This window comes from Schistocerca americana, chromosome 3, assembly GCF_021461395.2.
Source record: "Schistocerca americana isolate TAMUIC-IGC-003095 chromosome 3, iqSchAmer2.1, whole genome shotgun sequence".
Taxonomy (NCBI): Eukaryota; Metazoa; Arthropoda; class Insecta; order Orthoptera; family Acrididae; genus Schistocerca; species Schistocerca americana.
The window spans coordinates 575,265,295-575,277,591 of record NC_060121.1 but is presented as its reverse complement, the minus strand read 5'-3'; the positions used below and the strand labels follow the sequence as shown (position 1 = coordinate 575,277,591).

Genomic DNA, 12,297 nt, shown 5'->3' with positions numbered 1-12,297 from the left:
ATCACTTGTCCAATACTAGTTGTAAGTGAATACAAAACATTTACAACAGCCTCAGGTGGTCCTAAGCGTCGTTTACTGACAGATAACTAGTTTTGGTCAAGCAAGCGTGTTCGTGTCACCTAGTGACTAGACGATGGCCGCTTGGCTGACACATCTGTTACTAAATATGGATTACAACAGCCTTTGGTCATTTCGTGACACAGTTCATTAAATATATTTGACCTATGCAGCACCCCCTGTTCTGGGAAATCTGTGTTACAGACCAAGTATTTATCACGTGACAAATCAAGGTATATATATATCGATTTGGTGAGTCGTATTACGCAGTCGTTTGAAAATGATTACAGAATATCGAATAAATAAATGCAAATAAAGGATATTTTAATCCCTCTAATGTCAGCCAGTGTAATGCAACGTTATCATTCAAACGTACATTATGTTGATGACCAGCAGGCAGGCTGTTTACTACACGCTGACCGTCATCATTTGTACGTGCATTTGGTATCACATTTCTAATGATCTGAGCTCCCTTTGTACAACTGCGAATAGCCTCATAGAGCTACAAAAATTGTCTGCCAGCTCATTTATACGTGTATTTATGGTGAACAACAACGCTCTTATTACACTTCCTTCAGGTACGTCGGATGCTGACTTCGCTTCTCCTACATCGAATTATGCTTGCCAGAAGGTCTTCATACAAACAGTCCAATTTCCAGCATTCTGAAAACGTTGTTTCCAGTGCCAGTGTGGGCAACGCTGTGAAACGCAAACTGGAAATCAGAACAGCCTGCTTTTACATTGACTCCATTATCAGCAAGTGTCTCCACTTTGTGAACGAACAGAAAAGCCGGCAGTCACACCAATGTCAAAATATGACATGGCACACTTTAACAATACGTGCTCGCTGGGTCAACTAAGTCGGTGAACTGCCGGCTGTTTTTGCTTTAAGCTAATGTCGGGCCGGTTCTCTCGCAGTCCCAGGCACACAAAATGCAGAGCAATGCTTACATATTTTACAAATAGAGTCCTCTAGTAATGTTGCACCAGTGAACGTGGTAAATACACAACCCTCTCCACTGTTAGTTAGTTAGCTAATGAGTTAAATGTTCCGTAGGTCGTCTCAGCTATTGTTTTCTGGGCTGATCATCATTTACTGCTGACAAAAGCCTGCAGAGTGGAACGTTCTTCCTTTATTTACCATTATTTCGAACGTGACAGACATCATATTTATTTTCTTACACATTACCGATATTTTAAACGTTCATGTGTTTCAGATTTTGAAACTTCAGTTCGTTTATTACGAAAAGACTTTAGAAGCACAAAAACGAACAACTGGTGCTATTAAACAGTGGTATCTGTATTTAAGTATCAAAATAACGAGAGCGTCAGCATAATGAGCAGAAATAATGGAAAACGGTAATCTTTTGTGGTATAATAGGAAGGTCACACAGAAGAGTCGTAAAGGACGAAATCAAATACCGTTTTCCTGCGACGGTATTGTACATCAGGTGACGAAGTTCTCTACGTGGCGGTCAGACGGCAATTATCATTTGCTGTTAGGCCGTTAGATAAAGGCCAAAAGGATTAACATGCATGAGTACGTGAAAAACTGTAAAATATCCGAATCGCTCAGACTTGTCAGAATCAAACTACTTCTCGAACTGTAGTGTTTAGTTCACTTCCGAATAAGTCGGATGAGAATATGAATACAGACTGACTAAAACGCGGTAGACTAGACGATCTGATACACAGAGTCAGATATCTGTTTTAATGCGAACACATCACTGCTTTTTACAAGCTGGCGGAAGCCCAGTTCAAACAGGACATGTGCTGAGCACTGTGTTTAGTATAACTACCAACACGAAACGCTTGTTATAATTACTAAGTCCCTAAAACCACACACATATTTCACATTAATGTATGCAGTTTCTCGGCTGGATCACTTTACTTTATGGTGGACGACTAGAGAAGTGAATTCCGTCATTCTTGACCAGGCCCTCCCAGCCACAGGCGGTCAAGCGGCGGCGGCAGAAGTGGCGGGCGTGACGTCAGACCGAGGAGCCCGCGCCTTGCTGCGACTGATGCAAATCTTTGTTCAATGTTCTTGGAATGCACAACTTACTGCTCACTCTCTCCTCGTTACTGTCTTATTTTATTTAGTTTTCTGTTACTGCATTTTTGAGACGTCTTGTGCACTGTCTGTATGTGTTTCCTCCTGCGACCTGTGCCAGTCTCCTTGTGAATGGTGAGTCGGCAACTCGTGTGCTCGCAGACCAGGCGAGAAGCTTCTCGTCTCGTGAGAGGGCAACGCGTCTCTCCCTTCAGCCGGTCTTGAACTGTTCACCCGCACCGGCGGTTGCTAACTGAATGATAACTCGAGAGAGCCCGTGCCAGTCCAGACCTACACACACGTTGCCGACTCAGACGCTTTCCGAGCATTTTCACGCATCCCGTGCTGATGAGGAATGTGTTATTTCTGTGTGTGTGTATTTTGCAATGGCCTGGTTAGAGTAGTATAAAACTCTCCGCATGACTTTCTTCATTCAGATTCTGCTGCAGACAACAGTGAAAACGTTTTTAAAAAAATGCAGAACATGCTAGCGGTCAGTTTGTTGCACATACTCATGCCTAAGCTTGCTTCTTATTTCGTTTATTATTCTTTCGTTTGCTTTACGGTAGTGCATTGTCGTTGTCGTAGACATAGTGCTAACTAGCAATGGCGTTTCTTCTAGATTCTTTCCTTTCTTACTTATCCTCGTTTGTGAAACCACACTGCATCAAAATACACACATTCACACACACACACTGAACAAACACAGGCACGTTCACATGTCCAGAATGAAAAAAAAAAAAAATGTTTCAACTGACATCATATAATGCCACCACACTCTGTGCCCCACCAGTGTTATGGGCATTTACTGCATCTTAAATAGATATTACTAGCACGCTGCCACAATGACTGCAGTTCATGAGGTACTGATATGCATAGTTTTTTACATAATGATAATTTTGTTTAGCAAATTTGCAAGTTTACTTAGAACCGTTTATTTTCAAATTACTCCAGACTGCATTCGCCTTTACTGTAAGCGACCACAAAATGTACTGCAGTGACCATTCAGAAACGCCATTCGATACGTCTCTTTAAAGAAAGGTATGCCATTTGTGGCTCACCGCAATAATAGCCGCCACTAGGCACTACTGCAGTACTATCGCACAGAAATGGCTCTCTTTTACTACGAAGTTTTCCAGTCCAGAGTAAACGATGAAGTAATCATTTATTTATTTATTTATTTTGGAAAAGGTTAATTACCTGCAAACGTTTACTCTCCACAAAATGAAAACGCCAGTCAGGCAACAGCATACAGAGAATGTTTATTGGACAGTGCCACTTGCAGCTAGTAAGGTCACATCGTACCCCCAGTCTAGAGAAATTATTAGTTTAACGTATTACGTCAGATACTGAGTATCAATTGGCAATAAAGCTATTTCATCCCAGTGAGTGCGAGCGGTAGCGGGACAATTCTGATGAATATTTTCTCGCGTGAACGAACATCTTCCAAGTTTCTTTTGTAGAATCTCATTTTCTTGAGAGACTTACGATGTGCACGTAATGGGTACAGAACGACAGTTAAAATGTCGTAGCAAACAGTAAGGAAGTCCCGAATTTTTATTTCGCAAGACATTCGTTAACGAATAACAGTTTTTTCGTGTATTGACGGCCAAAGGTGGTTCGTCGCAGTCCATTGCCTGGAAGTTCTAATGGAGATCTACAGCTCGTTGGTACAGAAATACTCAAATGTCGGGTTTCAGTGAGGTTCATGATGCTTGTTGGAAGGCATTATTTGTGGAATATATAAATATATGGAAAGAGTTTTTATGTTACGTATAGCTCAGTATCAGAATATTTTATTATTTGACGTGATGACACACGGGATTAAAATCAATGCACAGTATTAATTTCTCTAGACCCTTAGAATGGGTCTTTCTAAACCAAGAGACGTTAAGAGTGCTGAGCTTACTACAAGAAAAAACTCAGTATTACAATAATTTCACACTGCGTTTAACCGAATGTTGTTCGTAATACACCCTTTCACCCAAAATAGCTCCATATGAAATGCTTGGAATAGAATTCCACTAAACGACGGCCTTAGCAGATCGTGAAATATACTGAAACTAACGCTATAGAAATACTGCAGCAAAATTCAGTATTAATCTGAAAATCTAACAATGGATACATCAGGTAGAAACATCAAAACTGTATGAAAAGACAAATTGCTACTTACCGTAAAGATGACAAGTTACATTGCAGACAGGCAAAATTAAAAAACGCTTACACGTAAGATTTCGGTCACAGCCTTCGTCGGAAAAAAAGAAACACGCACCATTCACATACACAAGCTGCTGCATTTAGCTGGCATGTGTACGTGAGGTGTGCTTGCTTGGGTAAGTGAATGGTGCGTGTTTCTCTTTTTCCGACGAAGTTTGTGACCGAAAGGTTATGTGTATCGTTTAATTTTGCCTGTCTGCAACTTAGCTTGTTACCTTAATGGTAAGTAGCACTCTTTGTTTTTCCTACATTGTTAACCTGAAAAATCTGTCGCACTGGAGTCGAGAATAAAGCAATACAGCAGCATTGTCATTTGCTGCCCTTTTCTACGCATCTTTTCCGTTAATTAACGCCTCAGTACTGTCCAATGAGCATTTTGAAATGTGCAAAGCGATTCGTCTATGTCATTCTAGGTTTCACTATTCCGGCATTGCAAACTCATATACGGTGAAGTACCTACCATTCATGGTTATAACGTTCTTGGCCTGATCCTGCACCTTATCATTGCCACGAAAGATAGCACTTAATAGTTTTGCACCTTCGTGATACCAGAGCATCCTAGAGAGTCGCACTTTGTGGTCACTTGAGTAAGCGTTCCCGTCCACATACCACCACGTAAATATAAACGGTTTTCTTTAGAAGTAATAAACCCAGCTTAGCCGACTTGCTGAAGTTGAATGTTACACCAAGTGAATAATGATTTGTAATAGCTGAAGTTAATGGCAGTTCTATTGGTATTAGTACCTTAATTAGTCCGTTGTTGAATGTTACACCTAGTACAGTAATATTCCATGTACATCATGTGCAAATAATGTTGCCTTTTATAACCAGACACCCGGCACAGACTATCACTTTTGAAAAAGTGGGCGAGTGTGGGAATCGTAGATGTACCGAGCGACGCGATACGGTTGCCTTCCACTGCCATCCTTTGTTCCGTTCTCACTGCCGAGATGGCCCTCCATCTCAGCGCAATGCTACTACCGCTGCTGCAAAGCCATATTGGACAGCGTCCATTTTATTTCTCTTTGCAAACACTGAACTACACTCAAATTTTGACATTTCACGTCAAAGGCCATGAAAGCAATGCGTCAATGATAACACAAATCCTAGAACCTGTTCAGCTCAGTTTTTTTTTTCTGCAGAGCTTCATGCTAAAGCTGTTAAGGAATTATTTCGCTTTTTTTCGGAGGCTACTGAAGTTCAGAACATCGAGAGAAAGCAAAATCTCTTTGTATAATACCTTAATTTAAATTAAATATACACCAAATTGCCTAAATTTGCGCTTAAGAGTTCAGTTGTAATTTATTTATTTGAAATTATGCACAGCTTAGAACAATACTTTGTCATTATTTTATCAACATGTGCGTTCAGTTTATTTGATATTTTATAGGCCAGCTTTATCTGCGATTTTTCAAAGCTCGGGTGCGAAACCAAGAGCTTCTATGAAATTTGTAAATTTGTGATATCACGTCCAGGCATCATCTGATATACTAATTAGCAATAGACGAATGCGCTGTACTACGTCTTCCAGACAAACCAAGGAGCAGACATTATGTACCAAGAAAGTGAATATTCCCCATGTTAATCACGACTCTATTGGAAGACTTGCAATGACATACGGAAGGATACGTATTTTTTTCAACCTCAAAGAGTTTAAGCTGTAAAGGAGTTCAAAAACGTCGTTTTCTCTTTCCTGTGGTAGATTGCTGCTACATTAGAGTACTTAAGATTTTGTATTTTTCCCTTTCTCTGGCTATAGCAAACACTGATTTTTGGACTTACGAAATGTATCCAGAACATTGTCGAAGAAGAAACACGGGTAAAATTAGATATTTCAAACCAAAAACAAGAAAGTTTGCATACTTCTAATACAGATGCCGTCCACAATTACCTACTTCAGCAAGACCACTGAAAACGTACCAGGACGATAAGCAATGCCCTTCACAACTAGTGCCAGGATCGGGTTTGGGCAGAGATTTCTCAGACGGACTATGACTGCTCGTGAACGACGCAAGACAGTGTGTTTCTCAACATTAGACTGGTTTTATGTTGCAGTTACTTTTGATAATTGCTAACGTGTCATCTGCGCTAAATTACGTTCTGCCACTCGCATGTGGTGTAGCGCTGTGCTATACGATGGTGTAAAACGCATTTTTTATTATTATGGCGAAATAGAGGAGAAATAATGAAATTTCTCATTCAACGGATAAAGGATGATTCAAACCACTATACAGTGAAAATGTATTTTGCGCCTCCCAGTCACAGAGTGAGAATGCTGTTTGGAGATCAAAGGTTTTTAACGTCTTGTTTGTTCCTTAAAGAACGTCTGTAAAGACTCAGATTATTGTCACAATGAAATTTTAGTCCTTTCGTCTATAAGTATTAGCAATAATAAGGAAACAGTAGTTCCTTAGGAATTCAAATGACAATTCAGACAGTTGTAACCGGTCTTTTCTGAGACTGGAATGCACCGGACACTATGGACGGCTGGTAGCCTCCTCACCGATCCTACGTCAAAAAACTTGGTTTATTTTACACTGTCAGCTCCTATATTCTATGTATCCATTCACAATTAGAACGTGTCCTCATCGCCTCTTGTACGCTGCACTTGACATAATCACAGCTTGAGCGACATCACAGGTTTTAGAGCAAACTATTTCGTAGTTTGTGAAAAGATTGATCGTTAGGTAAACATCTTTCGACGCAATCATTGATTTTATTTTACTTGTGTGGATACGATCGCTTATCCATATAACGCAATTTTTTTTCCTCGTGAAGCCAGTTGCAGACGGATTCATGTTTACTGAACCCCAGCTGAGTGCTCGACATTTTGGCATAAATTAAACTGCACAGCAGTGGAACGTTAAATTGTAGCTCCTAGATGGCCGTCTGAAACATCGTGACTACCGCTATTCCTAGTCACTAAAATATAAAATGCATTTCCATACCTTAAATACATTTTTTGAAATAAAATGGCTATATACTTAAAGATCATGTAAATCTTTTACCCATTGTCGCGAAAGAGATTGTTAACATTTCCTACAACATTCTATGTCAATTCTTCTTGGCCAAATATTATCAGCAGTTGACGTTAAATTCCTCGCTTCTCGTTTGAGCGAAATAAAAAGAATTACATCACTTACGTTAAATTAAGAGCTCCCCTTAGTTTATTTATTCGAATATTCGCAGTGAAATTGTTATGGAAATTTATATCACAGTGCGAACTCGTACACGTTGTATCAGGCTACATTTTATACGTGGGATGACGTTAGTCGTACAAATTTTTGAACATAAATTATCTAGAAAAATGTGCCAAAAACATATATTACCGTTTTTCATTCCTGTTTGTCAGTTCACTAACGTGAACTAGATGTTGAGAACAAGCTATCCATTTTCCTTAGAATGGTTGTTCGGGAAACAGAAGGTATAGTTAAGAACGTAACATATTATTTTTATGCAATAAGCGTCATATATACACCATTATTATGTTTATTGGGGATTCTTTAACTATTCTGTCCGACATCCCGAAACCTCTAATATTAAAATTCACGCGTCGGAACAGTATATGCTCAGTGATCGATGCTAGGAAACGAGTAAACGCTCTATATCAATGAATAGTGTCGTCTAAATGAATCCTATACGAAATACGTGGCACACTATATTCAGTGGGGGCTTACTTGAGGTGACTGAGATGACACTGTTAATGTAGATTTTACCTTAATCTGACGGTTGTAAATTAGGGGCTCACAGTATTTGCAGGAAAATGGTGGTGGGTAGCCAGTGAGCTACCTTTCACACTCATTAATAAGTGTAAGTAAACTGAACGTAATTTGTGCCCAAAATTAAAGCAACAAACGGAAATTTTGCAAGGTTGTGTTTATTTTGCCAGAAAACAGTATAAAAGGCGATAGCAAAGTAGAAACAATGTAAAAAATGCATAACGTATAAAACTGCAACATGGAGAACAGACGCCTGACAACGACGGAGTACGCTATGAATAACGTCATCAATGACATGTTGAGGCAATAACATCCATTCTTCCTGTGGAGCTGCTCGCAAGTCTTGGAGTGTGGTTGGTCGATACTGACGTGATGCAGCGCGTCTGGCTAGTGCATCCCAGACATGCTCTAGGGGATTCAGATCGGAAGACCGAACAGGCCACGCCATGCGTGTAGGATTTCCGCTCCAAGAAAACATCCACCACTCGTACATTATCGTCCATCAGTATGCAGTTTCGGTGCACAACACCTCGCAACAATTGTACATGAGGTCCCAAGACCTCGTCACGGTACGTGACGGCAGTTAAATCTTGTCGATTCACTTGTACAATTTCATGAAGAGATGTTCGAGTGTTCAACATAATCCCTGCCCAAGACTTTAGCTGTCCTCCTCGATATCGGTCTCTTTCCACATTGTTCGGGGCTCGAAATCGTGTTCCACGTTCCCTTCAGATGTAAATCCGTATAGAATCACTCTCCGGACAAAATCATGACACGTCTGTGAAAAGAACATTGGCTCACACTTCGACGGTCTAGGTGGTATGTTGATGACTCCACTCTAGACGTTCTCTTCTGTGAAGACTCGTAGAGGTACACATACAGCAGTTCTCCGAAAAAAAAGGCCACTCTTCAACTCTTTCGAAGCCTTCTCTACACTGTTTGCCTCGATACAATAGGTCCAGTATGATTATATCGTGATTTAGAAACAGGATGGGGAAGGAGCGGTTTTTTGCTTTAAATTTGGACACCAGTGTACTTAAAGCGGTAAAATTTGGAGCTACTTTACAAAATGAGACCTATTTAAAGTGTTGTCAGAATGAGCAATGTATACAAGACTTGTTAACAAACATTAAGAAAATCACAAGAAAAGGAAAGACGTATTTTAGTTTTAAACTAGAGTTGGTGCAGTCATAAATTTTTGAGACTGATTAACAGAGAAATGTCTACGTTCTGTTGCAGTTGCCTCTTTCGCTTATTGTATAATAACAGCATCATGCAACGTATCTGAGTTTTCACTGTGATATAAAGCGAATTTTTGCTCTTACAAGAATTATTCAATTTTCATGACGTATTGATGTTTTCGTGGCCTCATAAGAGTTAACTAAGCTACCTGGATATCACATATTGTACAATTAATAGAGATCGTGGACTACCGCAGAATTATGGAGATCAGTTTTTAAACATTTAGTCGTTCATTTGTCTTCCATTAATAAGAATATCTGTGAAAAGGAATGTGTGTTGTGGGTAACGAACAGGCGGAAGTTTACTGCCTTTAGAAGTCTGGTGCTGTGATATACAATTCTTGTGTTCTGGCAGAAATTCTTAAATAATGCCAGAACGGAACGTAAATAAGAAGGAACAAGAGATCCAAATCATACATTTTGCCACAGGACCACCTAACGTGGACTACTTCATAAAACCTCTCCGTACGATTTGATGAACCAAGGCGTAAGTGACATTAAAACACAAATCTTAAGGAATTAAATACCAGTCATTCAAAATACCGGCAAGGTGTTTCACGACAGAAAGTGGCATTCTCCTCAATGCCTGAGTTTCACGAACAGATGATGCCTGGACGCAAATAACTGCCGCTGGCACACAAATTCCTGCTGATGCATTCATCAAATGCCCTCGGCATGGCTACAGAGCAGATTTCTGGAACACGGCCGTGACGTTTGCAGGTGATAGCCGTCATCTCGATCCTGTTCATAGTGCTGTCTACGATCGCGCTGACTCTCAACACCATCCCCAGTCTGCAGCACAATGACGAGAAGGGCAACTTCGACAATCCGCAGCTCGCGATGGTCGAAGCTGTCTGCATCACGTGGTTCACCCTGGAGTACGTGCTACGCTTTAGCGCGTCCCCAAACAAGTGGAAATTTTTCAAGGGCGGTCTCAACATCATAGACCTGCTCGCTATCCTCCCGTATTTCGTTTCCCTCTTCCTGCTCGAGACCAATAAGAACGCGAACGACCAGTTCCAAGACGTGCGCCGCGTGGTCCAAATCTTCAGGATCATGCGCATCTTGCGCATCCTCAAGCTGGCGCGCCACTCGACGGGGCTCCAGAGCCTCGGCTTCACGCTCCGCAACTCGTACAAGGAGCTGGGCCTGCTTATGCTCTTCCTCGCCATGGGCGTCCTCATATTCTCCAGTCTGGCGTACTTCGCCGAGAAAGAGGAGCCCGGCACCAAATTCATCAGCATTCCCGAAACTTTCTGGTGGGCGGGCATCACAATGACGACCGTGGGCTACGGCGACATCTACCCCACCACCCCGCTCGGGAAAGTGATAGGAAGTGTCTGTTGCATTTGTGGGGTACTGGTGATCGCGTTGCCCATTCCCATCATTGTCAACAACTTCGCCGAGTTCTACAAGAACCAGATGCGGCGCGAGAAGGCCCTGAAGCGGCGGGAGGCGCTCGAGAGGGCCAAGCGAGAGGGCAGCATCGTCTCCTTCCACCACATCAACCTGCGCGACGCCTTCGCCAAGAGCATGGACCTCATCGACGTCATCGTGGACACGGGTGAGTAGCGGGCGGCTGCACTCGCTGGCGAACGCACTCGTCACGTGTCGAAATTTTCACACCAGTACTAATGCTGATTCCCAGTCGTAAAAATGTTTACCCATATCTAAGGCTGAATAACAAGTACACTGTTTTTGTTCTACTGATTTTTGATATTTCTAACCAGTTCTCGGGCTATTGAACAATCTTCAGGAGATGACTGACTAGTGTCTGCGAGGGACACTAGTTCTTTGGTAACCAAACATTACAAGCAAGAAATAATTCACTTGCTTAGAATGTTGTGCCACAAACTTGTTTTTTGACGTTGAAATTACACTTCACGCAATGGACAATATTAACCATACTAAGCAGTTATACTACACAATATTATAGTATTACAAGTTATTTCTTTATAATGCTGAAGCATGTGATGTCTTAACACTAGCTGAGAAACTGTGAAACTGAGCACTTTTCATTCATATTGTATACTAAACATGTTTTTTAATATTGTCAATTAGCCCCAAAACTAGTTAGAAATAAACATAAATCAGCAGAACGAAAAGAATGTACTTGTTATACAGCCTTAAATAGGGAACTATTCTACCAATAAGTAATGCTAGAATACATGAATAACATTACCCATATTTTTTGTTCGCAAACGATATGTTTAAAAAATTATTGTACACCTTCAACACGTTTTCGTTATAGACGGTGAGTAGTATAAGATGTAACAGCCTAATACTTCTTGAACAGTTCAAGATGTCGACCCAAGTCTTTCGGCATATGATAGGACGCAGAGGGGCAAGTAATTTTCTTGTGTGTTTAATCCTCTTAACTCTTTTATCGACGGAAATATTCATACATGTATATCTTTTTAACACACCGATGTATTTCTTTTAACAGCATTCTAAAGTTCCTGAGAAGATCAGTGCGGTGAAATACCGCCTTTAATGACACACAGCAAAAGTGTCCGAGAAAATGCTAAAATTGGAATGTAAGTCTTTTACTGTGTAAACACCACCAAGTAAGAAAAACTATTAAGATAAAATGTATTTTCTCTTGGTCCAACTTTGAACGAATCGATACAGGGTCAACTGCAATTTTTGTAAATGGTGTTATCTGGCAACTTCTACCGTAACAGAAGAGGCTGATGAAAGCTACTTCAGATGTTTTAACGCCCTCATGTTTCAGTGAGCAGCTTTTGTAAACATTTGAAAGGCTTTATACAACGGCGGAGCCTAGCACGAGGACGACACTTGGTGGCGTTTCGGCCGCCTTGCCTTTCAGTTTTAGTACACTTTTCGGATATTTGTGCAAAACGTTTCAACGCCAACGGTATATCACAGTTTTCGTCTTTTCAAAAGATTTCTAGTGCAACTAGTTTCTTTCATTTAAAAATGCTGTATTTGTCTTATATCCAGGATGATAAGAGCTAAGAGAGAAAAACAAACAACAAAATTACGTGTC

At 40.8% G+C, this 12,297-nt stretch overlaps 1 protein-coding gene across 1 annotated transcript in view; it reads left to right on the top strand.

Annotated features, from left to right (window-relative positions):
• Positions 1-12,297, top strand: part of LOC124606852 (potassium voltage-gated channel protein Shab) — a 197,081-nt gene that overhangs the window by 71,932 nt on the left and 112,852 nt on the right. The window contains exon 4 of the mRNA XM_047138931.1: positions 10,008-10,851. Within this exon, the coding sequence (XP_046994887.1) occupies positions 10,008-10,851 (844 nt within the window). The remainder of the gene's footprint in view (positions 1-10,007; positions 10,852-12,297) is intronic.